Source organism: Vitis riparia, chromosome 16 (genome assembly GCF_004353265.1).
Source record: "Vitis riparia cultivar Riparia Gloire de Montpellier isolate 1030 chromosome 16, EGFV_Vit.rip_1.0, whole genome shotgun sequence".
Lineage (NCBI taxonomy): Eukaryota > Viridiplantae > Streptophyta > Magnoliopsida > Vitales > Vitaceae > Vitis > Vitis riparia.
In genome coordinates this window covers 9,550,544-9,577,328 of record NC_048446.1, presented here as the reverse complement: position 1 = coordinate 9,577,328, position 26,785 = coordinate 9,550,544, and the positions used below count along the sequence as shown (strand labels likewise).

Sequence of the window (26,785 nt, the reverse complement as noted above, 5' to 3'; positions counted from 1 at the left end):
TATGAAAATAACAAATGCTAGTAAGGTAGCTATTTAAGGACATAATAGAAAATCAAATAAACTAATTTTTTTTTGTAAAATAACATAAAGGAAACCTAATCAGAACAAATCACATTATTATAATTTAAATTTATAAAAAAACTATTATTTTTATTTTTATTTTTATTATGTTTAAACAATGCAAGAATTATTCGGATCCAATAATGATTTTCCCATTGTTTTCATTGTTAGGTAAAAGTGGTTTTTGTATAGATTTATTTAAACTTAAAAAAATTATCAAAGTATTAAATTACCATTCCCATTATTAGTTTACTAAATTTTTTACTTAAAACCCTTCTATAAATTTAAAAAAAAAAAAGGAAGAGGGGGGGTTCTCTTTTCTTGGATGAATTCATAATTCAATAATTAAATAATTGCATAGTTTTAGAACAAAAATACTAGTTTTATGATACATGGGATTAACACAATTGTCAAAAACTGAAGCAATAATGAAAAGAAAAAGGTGAAAGGGGGTAGCTTTTCAGTTTGGATGTTTCTTGATCGGGCCTTTAGATAAGATTATTGTTTAAGGGGGAGGGGGGAACAGTCTGGTTCAGGCGGCACATTGGTCCAACTGTTGGTTTAGGTGGATTAGGACCAATTCAACCTTCAAACAATCCAAAGGTTCAAACTAGATTGGAGAGCAAACCAATCGACCGTAGGACCCGCCGATTCGGTCTGGTTTTCAAAACATTGGTTGTTAGTGGCAGAGTTGGTCCCTTGCTTGGGTTTCCCATTCAGCCAACCAAGTCATAGATCAATTAGCCAAACAAGGAGCTGAGTATTTTGCCTCCTTTGTTAGAGATTCTCTTTCCACTTGAGTGTGCTATTTGTTTCTGTTCTTTGTATCTTGATTTTTATTTGTAATGTTGGGTTACTTCTCATGGGGCTTGACACTTGTTTACTTTAAATCCTTTTTTTTCTACAACCTTGAAGGATTGCTCGTCCTTCATGTATTTATCTTTAAAGATAAATGAAGTTGTTTGTTGTTCAAAAAAAGAAAAAAAGGCAAAATAACTCTTTTAATATTCTACTAAAAATAAATTTGTAAGAAAATTAATTTGATAAGATGTTAAAAACAAAGAAGATGCATGCTCAATTTTCCCTCAATTCAATACTTATGTAGAAAAACAAAGTGGTCATAATTGGAAGGTGTGAAAATTTTAAATGCAGCTTTTAATAATCTTAATATTTGAAAAAAAAAAAACTAGCCAAAAAAAAAATTATCAAACCGATTTTTTAAAGATCTTCAAAAGAAGTTCCAAATAAAGCACATAAGTTTTAAAAAATAATAATTTCATTGGAAAGTTTTCAATTTTTTTTTTTTTAAATAAATGAATATAAGTGGATTGAGAGGAATGTAGGATAATCTTAATGAAAAAGTCAACTTAATACAAGTTGAAGAAGGATTTGTGTAATTTTAGTTTAAAGTTATTTGCTTGCAAGATATCATATGTATGCATTGTGTATACCTTCCTGCTTTTTCTTTCGTTGATCATACAATTTTTACTTACCTATCAAAAAAGAAAAAAAAAATAAAAATAAAAATATTATTTTCCTACATGATATCATGTTTTTTTTTAAAACAAAGAATTTGTGTAATTTTACCTTAAAGTAATTTACTTGTAGCACATCATATGTGTTTTTTTTTCTTAAAAAACCCAATTGAAGATTAATTAGTTCATTTTTATTTTTTCAAACAATTAAATAAGCTATTAAGTCTTGATAAGAGATATTAAATGGTAATATATATATATATATTTTATAGAAAATTAAAACTTATCTATATATATATATATTTTTTTTTTTAATTTTGAAATTTCTTATGAATTTTTATTATATATATTTTTGAGGGGTGGGAGGTATTTTCATTTTTCTTTTTTATTTTCAAAAACCCCATGAGAGAAAATAGAGTTTTGGATTTTCAAGGGGAGTGCATGCATCCTCATGCACACATTGGTTCGGCATAATGCTTATGCATATCATTTCCTATTCTATTTGCTATAGTTGCCTTATAAGGTGCTTAGGCTAAGGATGTGTGGGAGGAATTAGGAGAGGGCATTGGAAATTCTATTTATTAAGATTGTTTCATGATTGAGAGCTGGAAAGTAGAGACATATCTTTTGAGGCTCAACATAAATTAGTGAAGAAGGATGGGAAGGTGCTTAAGTATATCTTTCCTATTTTATTTGCTATAGTTGCGTTATAGGGTGCTTAGGTTAAGGACATGTGGGGGGAATTAGGAGAGGGCATTGGAAATTCTATTTTTTTTTTTTTGATAGGTAATAAAAAATTGTATTAGTATAAAGAAAGAATACATGATGTATACAAAGCAATAGCAACCGAGCTACCAAAAAGGGCACGAAGACACAAAAATCTACAATCGTGCCTTCCACAAAGCCTAACCAATTCACAAAGTTAATCAATAACATGGGGCCAATGCCCACTATACAGTCTAACCCAGTCCTAAAAGGTACATAAAAGAGTTTTTGATCAAATGGTTCATGGTTTTGCAATTATCAAAAGCTCTCTTATTCCTCTCCCTTTGAATGGTCTAAAACAAACACAATAGAACAACCTTCCTAGGCAAAGAAGCTGATTGTCGATGACACCTAGGAATTTCAAATTATGCCAAATGGAAAAATCTTTGCTCTCCTAATTGCCATAGAAGTGTAAAAGGACTTGATTGAGAAACTACCATTTTTTGTAACCAACCACACCATAATGTCTTCAATGCCCGCACTAATGGAGTACCCATACAACCTCCTAAAAAAGACTTCACCTCCACTAATTACCAATCATGCAATTGCCTTCCAAACCTAGGATTCTAGCTACCATTGTCCCATACATCAACCACCCAAGAATTTTTTGAAGAGGCTATAAAAAAGAGTTTTGAGAAACACTCCCTCAAAGGTGTGTCCCCACACCATTTGTCCTTTTAGAATTTTACCTTGTTCCCAAATCCAATCTTAAAACTTGTATTCCTTGAAATCCTCCTAGCCACCTCTAGTAGCCTTCCACACCCCCACTGCATGCACCTCTCACTTCTTATAGTGCACCATCCTCCTTCTGTTTGCCTATACTTGCCTACAATCACCCATTTCCAAAGAGGGTTCCTTTCACTCCCAAATCTCAAAGACTATTTCCCCTTAAGGGCCTTATTGAGGATGGATAAATTTCTAATGCCCAAGCTCCCTTTTTGTTTTTCCATGCAAACAGTAGACTAATTAACCGGATACAACTTCTAATCCAAGCCCCCCATCACCCCCACAAAGGAAGTCCCTTTAAATCTTTTCCAATCTAATAGCTACCCTCTTAGAGATGACAAAAAGGGATATGTTGCTTTGAGGCTCAACATAAATTAGTGAAGAAGGATGGAAAGGATATGTTTCTTTGGTTGGATTTGGAGGATAGAAATTAGTCTAGGCCTTCTATTTTTGTTTGGGGCAAAGAGATGGGGCACTCACTTGGGGAAGGTTGTTTGGAGCTTTTTGGGTAACAAGACTTGGGCTCTTTGCATGGGAAGCAACTTGGGAGATGATTTTGATGCTGGATCAGTTAAAAAGGAGATAATGGACCTTGGCGAATGGATGTTATCTTTGCAAGGGTGAAGAATTAATTGGCCACATCCTTCTTCACTGTGCTAAAATGATAATTTTGTGACATTTTCCCTTCTCTCCCTTTGGCATAGAATAGGTGGTGCCTTCAATAAGAGATTGTTTTAAGTTGATATGGGACTTTTGTGCAGAAGAAATATAGAAAGGTGTGAAAGTATGCTTCTTGGTCCTTATTGGACTATCTAGGAGAAAAATCATAAAGCATTTGAAAATGTGGAGTGATAGGGTCAGATTCCCAAGAATTAATTCCACTATTCCCTTTTGCTTTGGGCTAAAAAATTCCTTTATAAGGCTTCAATGTATACATTAAATCTTGTTGACAGGTTGAGTACCAGTTAATAAGAGGGAGTTGCTTTCTGGTTCTCTTTTCTATTTCTGTGCCATTTAGCCCTTCGTATATTTCCTATGTACTTTGGTGCATCCCTTTTTATTAAGGTATAAATGATATTTTGCTTACCCATAAAAAGGGGAGTGTTTATAGAGAGAAAAGTTTAACTAGACTTTAGTTACTATGAGTTTCTTTAAAAATGAAAAGGAGTATAAGACAAACTAGATCATAGTTGTTAAAGGCCTTTAGGCACTCCTAGGCCCTAGGCGCAACTATTCCCCATGTATGTCACCTTATCTACTAAGTAGTTGCTTTGTTGAAGAGGCATGTCCCCCCTTCTCTCTCTCTCTCTCTCTTTAATTTTTTTTTGAAGCTCTTGTGAAAAATGTTGTTGTTTTGTATCACCTTTCCCCTTATTTACACTGAATATATTTGGTGATATCTCATATGAAAAATATTTGCATGCCTGAACTTGATCGCACTTTATTTTATTGCAAATGTGCTCCAGATTGCACTTCATTTCACCCAAACACATGCCTTCGGTTGGACCTGCCTAGGCCCTTGGAGATCTTTGCCCTTAAGTGTGGCTTGTGACTTTCAGAACCATGCCATGACTTTTAAACACATATATATAGTAATAAGCTAGTGGAATATTGACTTCCATAAGCTTCTCCTCTATTTAACCACTGTGTGTTTGGTCCTCAATTTGTAGTTTGTGGTCATACACAGTAATATCATTGTTTTTCAGGTTTCTTCATTGATCACAGATGTAACCTGGCATTAGTTCTTTAGGGGTTGGCATGCATAAAAAATCACTCAGGGAACTGTGTCTTAGAGATCTCAAAATGATTGCATTAAATAAGTCATTTCTTTCATTTTACAACTATGACTTTTGTAAAGCTTTATTTTTAAGATCTGTTCTTTCCATGTGACAGGTTTTTCTTGTATATTGGAGTTATTGGCTGAACCCTTGTATATACTTTCTCAGAACTTGCATCTCCTAGAACTGCGGTTAATTGTTGAAACTGCAGCTACAATTTTGCGTTGCCTAACAACCTACATCCTCATTGTCAAGGAAACTGGAATGGTAAAAAATGATTAATGTATTATGTTCTGTCAAATTTTATGGCTCCCATTGTTATGGGCTTAAATGTTAGAATAGCTGTGACTAGTTTTCCAACTTTATATGTTTTGATCAGGCATTTTGCTACTCATAACTCCTCAGAGATGTTGGATTCTTGTTGTATATGTATTATATTCACAATAATTCATGGTGGATGTTTTCTACTTTCCCCTAAATGGCTGGTGCAATGCACAGGAAATCATGAAGATAGAGGTTTCCAATGAACATCAAATCAGATGGTTGACTTGATCAAAGTGATATTTTACATATGTCTTAAAATAGGATTCTGAATCTTTTATGGCATAAATTTACTGGTAATTAGTGGTTTTTCTGGTGACATGGCATCATGTATCAATTCAACTTTTTATTAATTCCAGTGATGTGCAGGAAAGGTGGAAAAAAAATATTTTAGGAGAAAAATTGCAACTTAGATAAGTACAACTCAAGTAATTGAACTAATTTTGACGAGGTTAATTGTTATTTCTAATTTGCTCTATTTCTCTATCTTGTCATCAACTAATTTTGATGAGGTTAATTGTTATTTCTAAATTGCTCTATTGCTCTATCTTGTCATCTGGTAAACACTCTAAATTTCACTATGACTCATTCAATCTGTTTGCCTTTTTTTTTTCCCAATAATTTATAAGGCTTGGTAAAAGTTTTCATTTTCTGATATATGGATCAAATGATTATGTATTTGATAGAACTACTAAGTATCATGAATTCATTGCTTACTTCTTGCAGGAGAAAGGGCTTGTATTTGCATTTTCTCAAGTTGCATATGGGGTTTGCTTGTTTTTTGGTTATTGGAGCTATTTTCTTCTTTTTCGTGTATTTAAGATCTCTACACTTTTCCCTTTCAGGTATAGCTTCTTTGCTGTTGTGCATCATTTTCTCTTCATCTTTCGTTTTATGATGCTCTCTGATTCAAAAAAAATTCTTTAGGAGTTTAGAAACAGTTGCTTGAGTTAGATTTCTCATACATATTCTTTAACACATGAGGTGTTGGATACAACCATATGTTGTGTTTTTGCTAATCCATGTGTGTGTGTGCGTATATACATTTATTCTTTGTTTGAGTTTGTATATGTTGAACAACCATAAAAAGCAAAGAACAACGGAAGTAGTGATTTTGTAATAAGCCTGGTAATAGAGCACATTACATTCTTCACCACATCTTGAAGTAAATACTGGTGGATATAAGGTGTTCAACTCCCCATTTGTGTTCAAAACTCGTTGCATAGATTTTTCTTGATATCAATCTAGTTCTTCCTGAGCACTTCATTATTTTCTTCCCAATGGCCCCCCCTAGGTGCCAAGCATTGTATCGTTAAGGAAATAGTGTTTCTGCAAATCCATGTATGCATTCTTTATTTAAGTTTGTATGTGTTGAACAGCCATAAAAAGCAAATGGCAAGTTATTTACAATGAAAGTAATGATTTGTAATAAGCCTGGTATCAGAAAAGCACGTTGTGTTGTTCATCATATCTTGATGTAAATAATGATGGATATAAGGTGTTGGATTCCCCATTTTTGTCCGAAACTTGTGGCATAAGATCTTTCCTAATGTCAATCTGGTTCACCTTTCTGAGCACTGCATTATTGCCTTTTCAATGGCCCCCCTAAGCTCCAACCACCGAGTTCTTTGAGGACAAGGCAAGGACTTCAAAAGTTCTTTGGGATACCATTCATTTCCTCGTTTCTTTTTGGGCCTCTTGCACCACAACTTTTATGGGCATTCCCCTTAATGTGGTTCAACTTGATTGGTTATCGGTGTGTATTTCCAAGGGTGTAAGGAGAGGTTGCTATTTGTATTTATGATATGATTTATGGTATACCACAGGGTTTAGGTTTACTTACTACTTTGGAGGTTCCATTTGTTTAGCTTTTGTTTGTGGGAGGATTTCTCTTCCTTCTATTGTACTTCTTAAATCCTAACTTAATAAATTACATTGTTGTTTCTCATCAAACAAAAAAAAAAAAAAATGTTTTGGTGAACTGCCTTTTTGAATCTTCGACTTTTATTTGGATGTCATCTATGGCAAACCCTTTCCTTGGCTGGAAGCTGGCTTATTAAATCACATTTTAATTTGTAATAAAAAAAATTGAAGTTTATAATATGATACCTATGTCAAAAGTAGTTATGCCAATACCCACCCCTGATATTGACTAGAAGAGGTTGTAACTGACTGGGTTTGGAACTATAAGGCAGTAATCCAAATCAGAAATGGTTTAAGTATTAGTTTGGATATCTGACCTAATAATCTGTTCTGATGCAACAACATTACAAGTGAATAGAAAAAATACACTGCTTATGAAAACAACAATAAAAGCTTCAGCTTCACTATTAAACGTGCGATTGATAAGAACATAATATAAAAAGAATGAAGAAATCTAATCCTTCCTTTTTGTACAGTTATTTTCATTTTCTACAAACTGAACTGTCTATTTCTGATAGAAGTAAAACAATAGTAGATCTAATGGTGGATGCTAATCATGCCATAGATCTTACATTATATGCTTAGATATAAAATTGAATAACATGTTTTTCATCAGGAAGATCATGATATAAAATCCAATACCATGTCTTTCTTCAGAAAGATCATGTTGGATTCCAATATATCTGATTCTAATCTATTAGTTATCAATTGCATCGGTTTTATTATTCATTGTGTCATTCCCTTACATTCAATTTTATTTTTATTTCATTTTATTATAATTATTTCTTTTAGTCAGTTTCATGCTAATAATTACCTTCCCTTGTTTCCTCAATTGCTTTATAAAGACAGTTGTCACATTCTTATTTTTGCCATTCTTACCAGAGTGTATTAAGAAATAACATATATCCTTGCAGAGTAGGAAATCAGATGGATGATGATGGGCAGCTTTCTAGCATGTGTGACTTGTTCAACTATCAATCTATTTGGAAGTTTTTCCTTCAAGAAGGAGAAAAAATCATCCTTATGTTCTTTGATACACCATATAATCAAGCTGTGTATGGACTAATAGACAAATTTGGTGAGTTTTTCTGTGATTATCCTATGCTTTCATGTGCTTAAATTTTGGGTTAGAATAGCAGTTTTTACTTGGCATGGATGCAATATCACATTTCAGGGAGCTTGGTGGTGAGGTTGGTGTTTCTTCCCTTTGAAGAAAGTTCATATACTACATTTGCAAGGTGTGCATCAGGTTTATGTCTCTCCTTCCTTTTTTTGCTGTTATGCTTTTTTAAATGAATGAAACCAGTTTATTTTCTTTTTTATCTCAGTTTTTAATTATTTTATTTGTTCTACTTAATTTTGTGCTATTGAATGTGTATTGTTAGTAAACCAAGAAGTGGGTTGGCTGTTCCTGACCCAAGCTGTGAAGAGCCCAACCATTTTACGGTTGATAACATTACCCATGTATACTCATGTTGAATTAGGTTTGATAACTGAATGTGATGGATTGTGAGATCTTGCTATGGTAAAATCAAACTAGAAATTTTTTTGTTTCTAGGTGATTACAAAAAGGCTGTGTTACATGAAATCAAGCACATGCATTAAACAGTAGATTTGTATAGTCCTCGTATTTTGGTCAAGGCTGCACAACTAAATAGCTTAATTTCCATATTTTTTCATTTTATACTCTAGGCCAAATTGAAGTATGTAACTGATGATGTGCACTTTAAGTATTGAGGCCATGAACAATGAACTAGGAATTTGGTCTTCTTTTTCCTTGTTGGACACATTCTAAACCCAAATCCTTTCACTTGGTGTTTGACACATGTATTTTTCACATGGGTTGTTAAAGGCGTTTTTAATCCCAAAATACAATGATTTCCCTAACTATTGAACCTTGTTTGCTAAGGCTTGGGCCTTGTCTTTCCTTTATTTGTTTATTTATCTATTTGTTTTAAACTTATGACAAAAAACCGTGTTGCCTTGCACCCTCGTCTTCTCTTTTTTAAACTAGACATGCTTGCTGATATATGAACATTTGATCAATTTGACAATTTTGTTTAGGTAGAAGCTGAAAGAGATTTGATCAACAGTCTAGAAATAGTAAAAGAATATGTATGACAAATGTTTGCATGTCCAAATTTACCGTATTTTATAAAATTGCACATGTGCCCTAGGTTTGTGCTTCACTTTAGTGAAAGCTCGTGCCTTGGGTGTTGGGATTAAACCTCTAAAAGCAAGATATGATGTAACAAAGTTAAACTTCATTGTCCCCTTGCTATCCCTTTTATGCGTTGATATTGATATGAGCATTCAGCTCACATCACTTGCATTGTACATGACTTGAGTGTATTAAGAGTTGCACAAGAGATACAAGTCATAGGTTCTTTATAAGATGATAAGTTGTTCACAATCAGTTCATGGATTTGTGCAATTAAGTAGAAATTGTAGTGCACTACCTCTTAATTAGAGAGATAACTTATTTTGGTTATCGAGATGAGTTTCCATGGTGAGCTCACTAATGTGTATGGTTACACATCGGATAGAACCTATGGTGAATATGTAAGACTATAAGATAGTCATGATTCACCAAGCTACTATGTTGCATGGACTTTCAACCTTGAGCTTATCAACAGAAGGCTTTGACTTATGAGTGAGACCTAATGTGGTCATATATCCCTACAGATTATATCACTATTAATGGAGGCTAGTGGTAACAGGTATTTTCAATAGAGACACCATGATATCTCATGGGATTAGGATAACGTGTCTCCTTAGGTGATCCAAATGACACATGATCATGAAATTTGTGGCCGTAGTAATTCTTTTAGTGGAATTTGACATATATTCCTCGAAACTAGAGTACGTCAATTGATCACATAATAAGTGGATCTGTTACTCAAGAATTTGGGAGGTAATCTTGATGGGTTGATAATACTACCTTATTAGATTATAGACACTAGTTTATGGGGAATCTGTATGCAATGGATAGTATGTCATGGACCTGAACTTTGTCTTCTTGTAATTTCATAGGATACTGGAGTGTAGTTGACTCCTTTTAGTGGATAAGTCAACTTTGGAATTGGATTATAAGGGAGTCCATATTTTCCTATGGATCCTAGTGGTCATCGCTCAAACTTGTAGTTCATGGTGGCACATACATTGAGGGTATTCTAGGTATGTAATTCATAAGTTTGCATAAGGGTGCTTTAGTAAAAATGTCAGGTTACACTAGATCTTATGAATTGATTTTTTTGGAATGAGTTAATTAATTAATTGAAACTAAATAGGACTAATTAATTAATTAAGACACAAGTGGGTTAGATTAGTTGACCCAAACCTAATTTGGGCTTAAGTGACTTAAGCCCACAGGGAAGCCCATGTAAACCTCCTTAGGGATTAAAGCTTCAAGTTTTATGTTTAGTGTTCTTAAATTCCAATGAGACGAACCCTAGTCACCCTCAAGGAGAAAGAGAGGAGTTCACCCTTCTCTTGTGCCCAGCATCCATGGAGGGAGAGATTGGGTGGAAGATCATTGGGTAGATGAGTTCTATGACAACCATGATGTCTTCATTGGATGGGATTTGATCTAGGAACATCTAGATAGCATGTTTGACCCTTTTCTCTCTATATCTAATATTTGTATAGTTTTATAGCCATAGGTTTCTATTGCTTTAAATATAAAGAAGCTTAGGATAGATGCATGCACCCTATGTGATCCAGGGTCAAGGAATGAAGTAATCCAGAGTTCCCATCATTGAGTTGCATTCAATGCTTAGGCGTTAAGAGATCTTTATGCCTTAAGTGCGGCTTGGCTTTTAAGAACTATGATTTCACATTCTTGGTAGTCATATGGACTCCCTTGAATTTCAAATATTATCTTCTAGCTAACTAATGCCTTGATAATGGACTTTTTTTATTTTATTTTATTCAAGGGGTCAACAAATTGAATTGACCCACTAATTAGTGATTCAGTTTTGATTCTATTACCCTAATAGAGATTAGGTTGAGCATATTTCATCGTACCTTGTTTGCTTTAATCAAAATTACCATTTCCATGGAGAAAAGGACACATAACAAAAGGGATCAAGTCGAGTTGTTTATCGTATTATTTTGTGCCTCATTTGTTTTAACTAAAATTACCACCTCTTATGGAGAAGAGGGGGGAAGTCACTTAAGAGGCTTGAGGGAAAGTATGAGGTGTGTTTGTGGAAGGCAATCAAAAGTGGGTGAGAGGTCTTTGACAATTGAATAGGATTTATGGTGGGCAATGGTCAAAGAATATAATTTTGGATGGGTAGGTGGTGGTGACTTATCGTTAGAGAAGTCTTTCCTTAAGTTGTTTCCTATAGCCATTGCCAAAGATGAATGGGTGGCAAAGGTGTGGGAGCTGGTTGGGAAAGGGGGGGCTTTCAAATTCCCATTTCTCTTGATGTATCCATGACTAATAGTTAGAGAGGGTGGGGGCCTTTTTTTTAAGAGATTGCTAACACCAATAATTCAAAGGAATGAAGAGGATAAAATGGTTTAATTGTAATCAAAGTGTGGTAAATTTTTAGTTGTCTTTCTACTTCTTTGTCTACCAAAAGAATAGAGTCGTTCCTTTCAAGCATTATTTGGAGTCCTTAGGTTCCTTTGAGGCTCGACCCTTTTGCTTGGGAAGTAGGTTGGGGAAAGATCCAATGGTTTTAGAATTGGACTGGTCATTGAACTGGACAAGTTATCAATTTACAGTGGTCGAACTAGTGATGTCATAAATATATAATTATATTTTATTAAAATTAAAAATAATTATAAAAAATTTAAAATATGTATAAAAAAACTTAAAATCAATAATATTTATTGAAAATGAATATAAATATGAAGATATATATTGAAAATGAATTATGTTATTTAATTTCATTTACATATTAAATTTCATATTATTTTATAATTTTAAAAGATATTAAGTTATTTTATTTATATTTTTTTCAAATTTATTGTTATATAAATAAATATGATAAAATTGGTTAATGATGCAATTACTAACAAAATTAGCATTTAGTGTAGTGGTTGTGGTGTCACATCTTTAACTTTTGGTCAATGGTTTGAGCCTCCACAATGACATGTGAATTTTTTGGCATAGAATGCCATCCCACATTACGGGAAAACACTTGGAGAAAGTGAGGCCTTTAAATTTAAAATTCAACCTCTCTATGAAACAATGTGACACCTGGGCTTAAAGGGCCTTAGTGAAGCCCACAAAGACCTTTTGCCTAAATACAAAGTATAAGAGGCCTGTATTGAAGCCCAAATAAGAATTGGTTGAGTGAACCAAAATTGGCCAAATGGTCCACTGTTTTGGTGGTTCAACCTTCAGGTAGCCCAACTCAACCCTGGTTTAGTGGGTTCTTGACTCAACAAGTGAACTAAACCGGACTAGGCTCTAATCGACAATTTGATTGGTTTGATTGGCCGGTCCGGTTCGGTTTTTAAAATACTGGAAAGATCTTGATGTTAGACTAGCATAAAAGGAGGGATGAATGTTGCTGAATAGATGCTATATGTGTAAAGGAGCCAAAGAAATAGTTGATCATTGTTGAATATAATGTATTTATAGTGTATAACCTTTCCTTGTTAATATAGGACACATATATGGTAGTTAGGACTCCTAGCCTTGTATATATATATATTTCTCAATTGCAATTGTAAGTAGACAATTACATTAATGAGAATTAAGGTCTTTCTTCTTTCTCTCTCTCTCAACAATCATATTCTCTTTCATTGCTTGAAAGCATTTATGTGACAATTTATTTTCTATTTGGTATAAATTAGGTGATGTACTTTTCAATAAGAAGTGTTTTGTTGAGTTGACACGGTTCCTTTTTTGGGAAGAAGAGGAAGAAAGCTTGGAGAGCTCCTTTATTTTAGTTTTTTGGACCACATGGAAGGAAAGAAATAGGTGGTCATTTGAAATTAATGCATATGCGGATCAAATAATCAAATAGTTCTTCTTGTATTGTTATTTGGAGTGGGTTATAATGTATACAAGGGATTTTTCATTGTCCATGATAGGCTTCATTACCTTGCTAAGCTTTGAATGGAGAGATAGAGTTGGTTTTTTTTTTTTTTTTTCTTTTCTTTCTCTCTCTCCTTTGTATATGCTTTGTAAACTTTTGTGCAGTCTTTGCTAGGTGCTATTAATATATTTGCCATTTGCCTCTCAAAAAAGGTGTAGTCAACTCTAGGATCCATAAGAAATACGATCAAAGTGGAGTTGTTTCAAGATCACGAAAGTAGTTTTTTATTCAAACTAGATTCCTTTGTGAATTTTGTTAATTAATAAAATGTAGTATCTTTGTAGATTTAGGAATCTACAATATCAATAGCATCCTTGTTAGGTTAAGAGTCTAGGTTGAATTAAGAGTTTGTATACACACTTACACTATTCTTATTGAGGAGATTATTATTTATTCAACAAAATTAGTATTATTTTCTAAGCATTCTCTTGTGGGTTTTTACTTCTTATGTTCTTTCTTTCTGCTTTATCAATTTGTCATAAAGTAAAAAATCTATATTTAAATTATGGTTGGACATGTTAAGAGGTTGTGATGGACCAACAAATCATGATTGGCAAGTGGGGATGGAGATGAGCACATGGCTGAAAATTTGTCATGGGCTGTGCATTTGGGACTAATGGAGGCCCATATAGGGATTTTAGGAGGTAATTGTGATTAGAGATGAGGCTTTTCTAAAAAGAGAAGATCATGATGTTTAGACATAGAAATACCATGGGATGAAATGGATTGAAGAGATATTGAAGCATGCTCTTGATTTGAATGAAGGTTATTAGAACTAAACTTGCTGCTTTATTTACTTTTTATTTTTTTTTATGGCAAAGTGCATGTTGAAGATGATATAAACTAGGAAGCAAGAAGAACTCTTTTAAGTGGGAATCAATTGCTGAAGAAAGAAACATGCTTTTTGGGAAACATAGATGGTATTGGTTTTCAATGGTGGAAGTGAGTTAAGAAGCAACTCACTTGCCAAGGCAAGCTGAAAAGTAGCACATGGGAACACATGAAGACGAAATGCTGAAGCAATTTTTGTTGGTAGATTATGCAAGTAAGTTGTATGGGCAGGTTTGTTGCGCAAAACTATGCTAGTGGTGTTTAATAGTTATCCTATTTGGGTTTGCTTAAATGAGAGCAATAATGAAATGAGATCTCATTCTCTTGCAGGTTTGAATCCATCTATTAGAGATGAAATGAAGTGGTTCATATGTCAACCTAGAAGATAATAATGTAGTTGTGGTTTTATGGTCCAAGGAGACCTATATACAGATACCTAGATGGTATGTTAAAATGTAATATGGTTGTTGCTCAGAGTGGTTGGGTTCTCAAACATTAAAAGGAACAAAACCTAAGAGGTTGGTTTTCATTAGTGAAATAGGAAGATCAATGTTGATAAGTTTTGATAAGGGAAGTATTTTTTTTTAGTTGACATTAATAATACCTTGATTTACCTAGTGCTGGTTGTTGCAGGCGCGGTCAGCACCCCGAGGTTTGGGTCCTTATGGAGAATCCTAAGGGCTTGGTCATGTTTTTTGGTTATAAAGAAAAAAAAAAATGTTTAGAAGTGTCTTTTCATCTTTTCATTGTTGTTTTTTTTTGTTTTTTGTTTTAGTTTTTTTGTTTTAGTTTTAGTTTTTTGTTTTTGTTTTTGTTTTTGTTTTTTTTTGTTTTTTTTGGTTGAGTAGACATTAATAATACTTTGATTTACGCGGTGCTAGTTGTTGTGGACGCAGTTTGCACCTCGAGGTTTAGGTCCCTATGGAGAATCCTAAGGGTTTGACCATGGAAGGTTCCTTGGTTATCAAATAATAATAATAATAATAATAATAATAATAATATTGTATACTCAAGCACTAAAAAACAGCTCACCAAGGTACATAGAACGTATACAAACAAAAATTCCCACCCTTAGCAAGAACTCAACCAACAAACAAAATGTAATAAAGACTTTGAGCCTTAATCTATGTACAATTTTACGTATGAAAAAAGATTGCTAAGGAAAAGGCCCTTAAGAACATTGTTTGACTACTTCTTGTTTCCAAATGACCTAAATCCCTTTCTTTCCAACTTGTCTAAAAAAAATGCATAGCGGAGTAGCTCTCCATACTTTCATCTTTTTCTCATGAAGGAACCATGCCAATCTAAAATAATCTCTCTTATGATGGCAGTTAGAACCCAAGTAATGCCAAATAAAGAACAAAGCAACTGCCAAAGAACCCTTCTTTTGTTATGGTATAACAAAATGTGATCAATTGATTCTTCTTTAACTTTACAAAGGAAGCATCTACTAACCAACGTATACCCTCTTTTCTATAGCTGATTAAGAGTCAGTACCTTCCCCCAACAAGCTTTCTATGCAAAGAGAAGCTTAGGACTGGTTTGGTAACTGTTTTTGAAAATAGTATTTTGTTTTCCAGAACAAAAAAGAATTGGAAAAACATGTGTGACAACTAGAAAGCAGAAAACAATTTTTTGTTCTTAAAAACAAAAAACAAGGTGTTTTCAAATAACATATTTTACTTGTTTTTAGTTTTGTGAGGATGTTTTAAAAATAATTATACAAATACGAAGAATTATTAAAAATAAAGCACTACATATAAAAGTTATTTTTAAAACAAATTTAAAAACATAAAAAACAAGTTAAAAACATTTTAGGTTCTCAAATACCTATTTGTCCTACAAAACATCATATTCTTTCAAAATTATTCTCAAAAATTGTTTTTCAATTACCAAAAGGGCCTTAATTTAGATGGAACACATGGATTCTAAATAAGGCTTGTTGGAAAAGTGATAGAATTCCTTGATTCTAAGGCAGTATAAAAAGACTTTACGGGAGAAGGAATCATTCCTTGAATCGACTTATATTGCCCTGTCCTTATCTTTATTCAACACCTTACCTTGTGGTCTAAAGAAGAATTATTCTACATCTCCAAATAATGTAGATTTATAGAAAAACAAGGGTTCCAATGACCCGTTCACCTGGTTGAACACTTCACTTCAAAGGATATCCAACATCCCTGCGGAGTGATTCATACGTCAACCTAGAAGATAATAATATAGTTGTGGTTTTATGGTCCAAGGAGACCCATGTACAAATACCTAGATGGTATGTTAGAATGTAGTATGGTTGCTGCTCAGAGTGGTTGGGTTCTCAAACATTAAATGAAACAATTCATTAGTGAAATAGGAAGATCATTGTTAACAAGCTTTGATAAGGGAAGTATGTTTAGAAGTGTCTTTTTTTTCCTTTTTTTATTTATTATTAAACACTAAGAAACAGCTCACCAAGGTACATAGAACGTATACAGAGAGTGTTAAATGATTAACAAAAATTCCCACCCTTAGCAAGAACTCAATAAGATTTTGAGCCTTCATCTATATACAATTTTACCTACAGAAAAAGGTTACTAAGGAAAAGGCCCTTTAAGAACATTGTTTGGTTGCTCCTCGTTTTCAAATGACCTAAATTCCTCTCTTTCCAACTTGTCTAAAAAAGAATGTATAATAGGGCAGCTCTCCATACCTTCATCTTCTTCTCATTTAAAAGAGTCTCTCTGACGGTGGCAAATAGAACCCAAGTAATGCCTAATAAAGAAAAGAGCAACTGCCAAAGAACTCTTGTTTTGTCAGAGTATAACAAAATGTGATCAATTGATTCTTCTTTGACTTACGAAGGAAGCATCTACTAACCAACATCCACCCTCTTTTCTATTGCTAATTAAGAGTCAATACCTTTCCCTAACAAGCTTTCTATGCAAGGAGAAGCTTAGGGTCTATTTGGTAACTGTTTTTGGAAACAATTTTATGTTCTACAAAACAAAAAAATTGGAAAAACATATTTGGCAACCAAAAAACAAAAGATAGTTTTCTATTTTTAAAAATAGAAAACAATGTGTTTTCAAAGAACGTTTTCATTTGTTTTCTGAGGATTGTTTAAAAAATATAATTATACAAATATGGAGAATTATTAAAAATAAAGTACTACATATAAAATTTATTTTTAAAACAGATTTAAAAAAAATAGAAAACAAGTTAAAAACATTTTAGGTTCCCAAACACACATTTTTCCTGCAAAACATCAGATAAAGGTTTTCAAAAACCATTGTTAAAAACTGTTTTTGAAAATAGTTACCAAATAGGGTCTTACTTTGATGGAACCCATGGATTCTAAATAAGGCTTGTTGGAAAAGTGATTGAATTCCTTGACTCTAATGCAGGATAAAAAGACTTCATTGGAGAAGGAATCATTCCTTGAATCCATTCACATTGCCCTGTCCTCTCTATTCAGCACCTTACATTGCAGTCTAGACAAGAATTGTTCTACGTCATTTGATTCCAAATAATGTAGATTTCTAGAAAAACAAGGTTTCCAATGACCCCTTCACCTAGTTGACCACTTTACTTTAAAAGATATCCAACATCTTTGCCACCTAAGTCACTTTTTTTAATGCTAAAGTATACAACGATGGAAAAGAAACACATAAGGGCCCATCGCCATACCACCTCTCCTTTCAAAACTTCACCCTCCCAGTACCTACAAAAAAAAGGAAATTCTACTATAAAGCATATCCTAATAGTACCTTCCTAACCTGACTCCAAACCTATCTCTTACAACACCACTGCCACCCCTTTTCTACCTCCCCATATTTTCCACTTATGACCTGTCTCCATAGGGCTTCCCTTTCTATTGCATATATATTTTTTTTGTACGTAAATTTTTGTCCCTGTTAGGACTTGAACCTGGAACCTCCCACAAACCCTCTCACCCCTTTACCACTTGAGCTTGGCCTAAAGGGCCCCTTATCTGTTGCATATTGCCTACTCCACTTGCCTAAGAGAACCTTATTAAGTGAAGAAAGATTTCTAATGCCCAAACACTCCTTCCTTTTTATTTGTGCAAATAGTTGACCACTTCACCAGATGCAATTTCTTCTCCATAGCCCCTCATCCCCAGGGGAGGTATCTTTGAATTTCTCAAGCCTCATTCTGATTGTTCTCAAAGAGGAAAACAATGACATAAAATAGATGGTAAGCTGTATTATGTGCTTCAGATCAAATTAAGCCTCCTCCTCTAGAAATATGTTGTCTTTCCAAATCAGTGGCATTTGTTTGGAAGTGTCTTAAATTCCTAATTTGGTTGAATTGCCAATTCCACAAGAATTCCTTTTGGTTCCATGAGAATTCCTTTGACAAAAAAATGTATTAGCAATTTTGTGTATTCTTGTTTCTAATAAATTATGCTTCATCCTTGAATAAGGGAAATTGATATGAATTTGATAATATGGATATTCTAGGATATGAAGGAAAAAAACTTAGGAGATTGAAGTAAGCCTGTACAGTCTGTATTGGGTATATAAAGAAGTGAAGAAAGATGAGAAACATCCAATGGAAAGGAAAAATATGTGCTTGTTTTGGGCCTTGGGTTTGGTATGGAGATACTAGGAGTGGGGAAAAAGATGTAACATTTTCTAATGGTATAGTAGATTGATTCCTCTTATCTGTTGATTTAGGCCATACTCTGATCAGACTGCATTAAAACTTTTCATCTCTTTGTATGCAGTGATTTACCTTTACTTTTGTTGCATGATTCATGCTGGAACTTCTTAAGAAACAAGCAGCCCATCACATACAAGCAGCACATCACTGATTCATTTTTTCAGTTATGGAGAAAAAAATTCATGCTTCTTGAGCTGATCGCAATATTGAGAGTGAAGAAGATTGAACAGGGCCTATTATTCGTGTACAAACAGTTTTTGATGGTACCAGTGAGAACATTGTTTCAAATAAGATTAAAAAGTTGAAGTTGCCTATTGAAAAGCATCCTAATCCTTGTTGAATTGCATGGTTTTAAAGAGAAAACAAGGTATAGGTTACTTCCAATTGTTTAGTCAAGTTAACTGTGGTATATTTGATAACAAGGCATGGTGCAATATTGTGCCTATGAATGCATGTTACAATTAGTTGGAAGCTCATGGTTGTATGATAAATATTTGGTCTATTGTACTAAAGCTAATGCATTCTACTTTCAAAGATATGGAAAGAAGTTAACTTTGCAGGCTTTCAAAGAAGAGTTCACTGTTCCCTTCAAAACCAACATGTCACTCAAGAGCTTGAAGTTAGGAATAGGGAAACAGGGTTTGATGTAACATGTGCTGGTTTACAAAATTTTAAACATGACCAAAGAGTTCCGAGATCACCCACATCAATTGAACATCTGTTGTGGATTAGAGACAGTACGAAAACACAGGTCTCCACAAAATTGTAAAACCATGTGTTGGGGATGGCCCCTGCCCAGTATCAATATATCAAAAGAAGTTAGTGGCCTGATGCATAATACCTACCCTTGTACTTACCTATATATGTGCCCACATACATCCATATGGTGTATAGTTATGTGTGAATGTACATACATACCTACCTATACACATGCACACATACGTAAGTTGTCATTATTGTGTTAGGGGCTTAGCTTGAATTGGGAGTTTCGGCGAATTAGGAGTGCAAATATATTCTTGTATTGTTCTTGTTAAAAAAGATTATGTTTCATTAAATAATTTTTTTTTTTTCAGAATTTCCTTGTGGATTTCTACTTTTTCTCTTCCTTCTTTGTTGTACCAGCATGCTTCTATGTTTTTGAATTCAAGCTCTCCACCAGTTATTCAGCATTCTTGAAGTATCTAACTTCCTGTGAAGAGGATGTAAAGAATGGAATTTCTTAAACGTTTGTTTAACCTCCCTTAAAGATGTGTTTTATAAATGGCAAAATCTTACAGACTGTTTATGTAATTATGATAATGATATTCATGAAAATTGCTTTCTCTGTATCATTTCTACAAGACAACTTATTACCTAGTCTAGGAGCAGCTGTGGGATCCTTGGTCCTTTCATGATAATTCAAGGTTGAGAAGCTTTCTTGTAATGTTGTATGTGGGCTTTCACTGCTTCTTATGCGTTATATTTGTTTCTCTGGTTTTGCCACTGTGTGCTTTGCTGACACTAAGTACTGAACCTAATACTGCAGTGGTGAAGAACTTTTAGTAATTTTTTTACTGGGACACTAGGTTGTCAGTGATGAGCATTTAATGTTGTTTTTCTTAATTATTTTTTCACATCATCCTACATCCAGGGCTCATTTGATCTTATATTTGACATTATTACTATTCCTGTGAAGCAAAGGAAGCCTTATTATTTTTAGATCTAATTAATGTCATAATGCGACCTTTGAATAACCTATTAAGTCAGGCAGGTTTATTTATATATAAAAGCAGCTAACATTGTCTGTCTCTCTTAGCAGGACAGGACCCAGAGGGAATCAGAATGAGGAAGTTAGGAAGTTGCCTCACAGAAGCGCTGAAGCTTATTTTGTTAATTGGTACAGATCTTCAGATAGTTTTTGATTAGTGAATCCATTATATTTACCTTTCTGAATATTCTATGATTTTTTGGGACATTGGATTTTCATGATACCAAAATTATCCTAGTTGTGTAATGCATGCTCAATGGATCCTGAAAAACATGTAATTGCTAGATACTGAAATAAATGTTTTAACAAATCCATGAAATATGATGGGGAGTGGTGAATACAGGGTGTTAAGATAATAGAATAGTACATAAATGTTATGGCTAGCTATACAAAATGTTAGGATGCTGGTACATAGAGGTTATTTCCAAGTTGTAATGCGTACTAATATGTGGAACTAGTTGAATGTTCCTCGTTTCATCAAATTCATTGGTATATTAGCTCATTTGTTAGTGATGTATTTCCTCTAATTGATTTTAATGCCTTACTGATCCCAGTCATATATCAAATGATAGTAAATGGTATATCTTTAATTAGAGAGGGAAAAAAGCTGTAATATTTTCTACAGATTGAATTGTAGATCATCATTCATGCACTGTCTCCTTCTGAGTTTCATGTTTGCAATGATAGTAAAACCATTATTGCACTATTTTTTCTGGAACTAGAAAAATATGTTTGTATGTATGTACATATTAGAAACATACAAAGGTGCTGAGGTGCATGCAGATCATGCATATTTATGTATTTGAGTCATGTGTGTTCCATGGTTATGTACATAAACGTCTATGTTTTCAGGCTAGCTCATATGTGTGTGTGTGTGTATCTTTATATAGAGATATGTGTAGATAGATATTTATCTGTGTATGTAATCATGCATGTATTCTGCATTGTTTGTTCAATTCACACCCAAAGGCTTCTTTTAATAACAACAATTGAGAAAATCCTGTGTATGAATGTAGGATCCCTGCTTTTCCTGTTTTCTGTTCACTTCCATATACCTAGTAGGCTTCTGCTAAATAGCAACAATTGAAAAAATTCAGTATTGTAAGAACTATAGAAAAATGGTTTTGACTTCATTCCTTTGCTTTTATGGTAGAACACTCAATTTGAAGTTCGAATGTCTGAGCAAAGCTTACTCCACAACTATAATGGCCTCAAGCTGGGTTTGAGCCAGCCTGATTTCATTGCTGAGATGCCAAGTTCTGCCTTACTTCTTTCAACCTCCGTTAACTTATTTGCTGTCCAAGCATATTTGTAACCCTTCATACCAACCAATGACAATAGGGGAAGAGGACAGAAAGAAAATGAAAGAGAAAAAACAAACTGGAGGAAGGAAAATACAATTGAAAATCCAACGCATATTACAACCTGCTCAAGCCAAGTAAGATGTTTAACTCAAATGCCAACTCATAGCGCACCACCCCCAACCCCCCACATAACCAATGAAGATTCTTAAGTCAATGCCGTTATGCATTTCTGAATACAGCCCCTACACCACCCAACTCAAACTTAGTGCTGTCATCACCACATTATCTAAATAAATTATTTTGGATAATAAATGCTTCAAAGGGAAACATATATATAGATGTATTTGGACTCTGATTCTCCTAATACACAATTTGAACCTATGTTGAAGCATATTCTAGGATACCAAACACTTAAATGGATGGCTAACCAGAAACCTATATAAGATAGGGCTTAAATCACAGTAAGCGGCCTAGATTACCTTCTAAATCTTGTCACCATCTTTCATAAAAATATTCATCCAAATTCCCATTCAGAGTTTTAAAATATAAGACTATAATCCCTGCCAAATGTAAAGTACCTTCTAAAAAACCCTACCTCCAATTCTGTTACAATCACCAAGAATTTTGATTAAATGTGACATAAGCCCACTTTTACACCACAAGGACAAACCAGTAGGTCAGTGGAAGGGGATCATGAAGGGACTTAAAAGAACAAAATTAGGTTTGAAGTGAGGAATTGTCAGGTAGCTTATAATCTTTAGTGTGTGTTGAGGAGTTGTTAGTTTGCTTATGTGGGTCTTGGTCTTGGAGGTGGGCCCTCTCTGGCTTTGGGGGGTTGTTGGGAATGCACAACTGAAGAACCTCTGAGGGAGTGGGATGTTCCATTGGGTAGTCAAACATCTAGTTTTAATATATAATCGGTGGATACCCATCTCAGAAGTGATTTAGGGAGTCTCCTTTTTGAATATTTTGGACATTTTTTTTTCTAATTTTGTTTTTTTCTTGTTTATTTTTCCTAAGGGCCTGAGTTTGGTTGTTGGTGTCTTGTTTGTAATGGATGTTCTTGTTAGTTTTTGTTGGTGTATACTTCCTTTGTATGTGGGCATGCTCTCCCTTTTTAATAAAAATTGTCTTACAAGTTGGAAAAAAAAAAAGGGCTGAAGTTTGGATTCCAGAAGATGATATGGTTAACATATTGAGGGAACATGGTTTGTTTAGTGAAATATAAGGACCTAGATAGACCAGTATGGAAGAATAAGATTCAAGTAGCTCACTCTTATTAATTATGATAAGATTTTCTGAGCCATAAAGTGCATATTTATTTTGTGCTACATGATAATATATATGATATACTTTCAGAAGATACAAATCATGATATTAAGTGAGTGATATCTTTTTCATCAGCCTTCTGAGTGAAGCATTTTCTTGAATTTCTCTTTTTATATGGTTGATGCTGAGTTACATCTGCACTTCTTGTAGGTCTTGTGGTTGTGGCATTTGGGCCAAATTACTCTTACTCTCTCTTCAGACTGTTATATAACCGTGAATGGAGCGATGGAGAAGCACCTGCAGCTCTTCAATTCTATTGCCTTTATGTTGTTGCTTTGGCTATGAATGGTCAGTAATCTTTGGTATTATGCTTGTCAATTACAGGCACTTGAAAGCATCAGTGGTGTTTATTACTAATCAGAAAAAAAATCTTTATAGATATAATCATCCCTGATGCCAACTTCTGTTTCTTTTTTTCATACTTTAACCATTTTGGAGGTGAAATGGAACAATTACTATGGACTCTGAATTCGTGAAAGATTCTTGGATTTGAATCTCTAATTGTGTTGCCCTAATGACATAAGAAAATAAAATTTGATACAGAACATAACTAATCAGTATTGATTCTTTTCAACGAAAAAGACTTATTAATTATATTCTAAGAGTAATTATGAGTTTATGTAAACCCCATGACTTAAATTCTCCAAAGATTTATAATCTGTCATCTCATCTATATAATGATACCTACAGGAGATTTTCTACAAATATCAACTATGTTTATGTCCACATGGTAATATTCAATGAGAGCAGGGTTTTCAGCTGGTCTAGTTCCAGAACCGCTCTCAATAAATGGAGGCATGTTTGGATGCACCATCGAAACAAGACCATTCTACTGAGTCTTTTGGTTTGCATCTGAAGGTAGAAATCCATCATTACAGTTGCAGCAGTTATTGAAACTGGTAGCTTTATTACAAAATGAGATGAAAATTTTGGAGTGTCATTCAAGAAAGCTGAATATTGGCCTTCTACTATAGTTGTGATGATGGTGCTCATTTTTCTGTAAAGATCCTGTTCAAAATGATGGATCTACCTTCAAATTCTATGTGAAAGGCACTGTGTTGTTCAATATCCATAGAATGGGCAAATGCCTCATAAATATTTCACTATATTATCACACTAAGATGAGAGATTTCTTAGTTTCTTTGTTCTTTTTTTATTACCTTGCTAGCATATTTGACTTCCTTTTTGACAACTAGAGGTTCTTTGATGATACTACTATCTCTAATGCTCTGATTTTATATCGTGTTACTAGAAGCTTCAAATTTTCATTCCATGATTTGGCATTAGGTACATCTGAAGCATTTCTACGCTCAGTGGCAACAAAAGAGCAACTTGAGCAGTCAAATAAGTCATTGGTTGTGTTCTCATGTATTCACTTAGTCCTGAATGTTTTCCTCGTGCAATCTGCTGGTGCAGTCGGCTTAATTGTTGCAAATTCTCTAAGTATCCTTTTGACATTTCTAGGCATTTGTCCTAGTCCTCACCTAATTCTCTTGTTTCCTTGGTAATGTATTCAGCTCCCTTCAATAATATTTGATTTCTATAGTAAAGAACATTGTATCTCATTTATGATACCAAACAGAGAACACTTGAGTATTTTGTTAAAAGAGTATTATTCATGAACCATAATTATCAGGTCTTAGGAGTAACATGCATTGAATTTGACTCCGAAAATCTTCAAGGCTAGTAACTTAGGATTATGTCTTTCTTTCATTTTTATTTTATTTTATTATTATTATCATTGTTTTTATTATTATTATTATTTCTCTGAAAAAGAAATGATCATAATTTTATTCCTTCAAAATTACGGGCTTCATAGGGATAAACATGCATGAGAAAGGGTATGGTAATTTTTGGTTTTGTACAGTATAGTTCTGGCACAGGGACAATTCAAAATGTGTACTACTCACTGAGTGCAGCATATGCAAGTCAGGGCATGGAATAAGTGTCTAACACAGATATGTAATTAATAGGTGTAACAGGTAAAGGAAGAGAACATATACCTAATTCACCGGAAGTTCCAGGTGTCATGTTCTTAATATTCCTCTTCTTACATGCATATTTCAGAATGGGTGAATTTCCCTCATTGTAAATGCTATGCTACATAAAAACTTAGCTAAACTTCAGCAGTTATGATGTCTCCTAGGATTTGAGCATTAGGTGAATTTGATACCTAGACGTAATTTGCACTTGAAACAGGTGTCCAAGTTCATACCATATGTCAGTCTTAAGTCAACACTATTGAGGAATATTTCTTCAAGTAATTCCTGTCCAGTAAGACTGTTTAGAAGAATTGGCAAACTTTATGATCAATCCAGTGGGTTAGAGGTGGTAATATTTTCACTGACATTAACATTGGGTTGGGGACATTTTGTTATCTTCCTTGTTTCCAGAACCCAATGACTTGCCATCCATTCATAGCGAGGGAAGAAAGGTTTTTTGGGGGGTTGGGGACATTGGTAGTCATCTCTATATATCTCCTAACCTGTCGTTACTTAATTGAGATTAGAAACATTGGTATCTGGTTTCTTGACTTACGCCAAGATATGATTTTGAGGATTGGCTACTCTGTGATATTCATCAAGAATTACTTCCAGGTAAGGCATTTACACTGAGTGACTCCACTTTTACAGCTATTTATTCTATAATATGACTATTAATTTACAGATCATCATGCATTTTTATGATGTAAATTCAGCATCTTGATTCTGATTTTGACCTTAATTCTTTCCACAGGGTTCCGCCTCATTTTCTTTATGCAGCTGCTTGCCTTCAGGTTGGAGAGCTCTGTTATTTTCATTCGTAACTACACTTATTTCTGAGAGAATATTTCTGGACAGAGAGAACTTCTTGCCGACATTTTTAATTCATTTTTCTATTGGATTGACTTGCTTCTGCATCTCTTCCTTTGTCATGTAAGTGATAATCTGGAGCTCTCAATTCCTTCTGAAATGCATGATCATGTCCAAAACCTAGGTTTTTTTTATTTTATTTGAATGTTGTTGCCATCCATCATCTCCTTTCATAGTTTTAATTGTTTTATTTGTTTGATAATGTTTTGTTCATTTGTTTTCAAATATTTTCATCAATAGCTATCGTAATGAGAGGGCTCTTATCAACAAAATTATCCGTTTACGGGATCACTCGGACTAAGGAGCAGACACTTTCCTGACTGCCCTTAAAGGTGATATTACCCCTTTTTGGCATGGTCCCGATTGTTTTTGAGTAGCTCATTTTTATTCCAATATTATGACAGAATGGCATTCTGATGCAGGTTCCCCTGATGGTATGGAGGTAGAATCAGAGTCTTACACAGCTGAAACAAGAAGACTGGGGGATTACAGCCATGGAATCCATTGCATAATCTCAGTGATGTTTCTGATTGTACTAATCTTGAAAATAGTTTTACTTGTTTTAGATTGGGTTTGTCCATTTCATATATATATATATATATATACTCCAATATAATCCTAGAGTCTTGCTATTATTCTTGTGGAGAATTGGGTTGCATTGGTTGTGAATGGCATGTAGTTGCATTCAATACCATTAAAATTTTGGTGACTCAATGAGCTTAAATGTTCTCTCTTTCATGAACTACACATTTTCTGCATGTTGGAACAGATATATTACCAGGCAGCATTGGCATTTACAATGTTTTTCCTTGGCCACATGATTTCCCACCAACACTTTTTTTTCTTTTCCACAGAAATAACTGCTTCTCTACCTCATATTTGAGCATGGGATGGAACATTGGATGAGTTGATGTTAATTCATTTTGTAGATAATGTCCATTTATCCTTGGTATTCA

At 33.9% G+C, this 26,785-nt stretch overlaps 1 protein-coding gene across 1 annotated transcript; it reads left to right on the top strand.

Annotated features, from left to right (window-relative positions):
* The first annotated feature begins 2,469 nt into the window (after positions 1-2,469).
* On the top strand, positions 2,470-26,785 carry LOC117933234 (protein RFT1 homolog). Its single transcript, XM_034854620.1, has 12 exons — positions 2,470-2,512; positions 4,920-5,071; positions 5,852-5,970; positions 7,963-8,126; positions 8,223-8,297; positions 20,396-20,473; positions 23,128-23,265; positions 24,265-24,420; positions 25,522-25,574; positions 25,714-25,892; positions 26,070-26,161; positions 26,252-26,785. The coding sequence occupies exons 1-11, from the start codon at positions 2,470-2,472 to the stop codon at positions 26,128-26,130; spliced, it is 1,218 nt and encodes a 405-aa protein (XP_034710511.1). The 3' UTR covers positions 26,131-26,161; positions 26,252-26,785.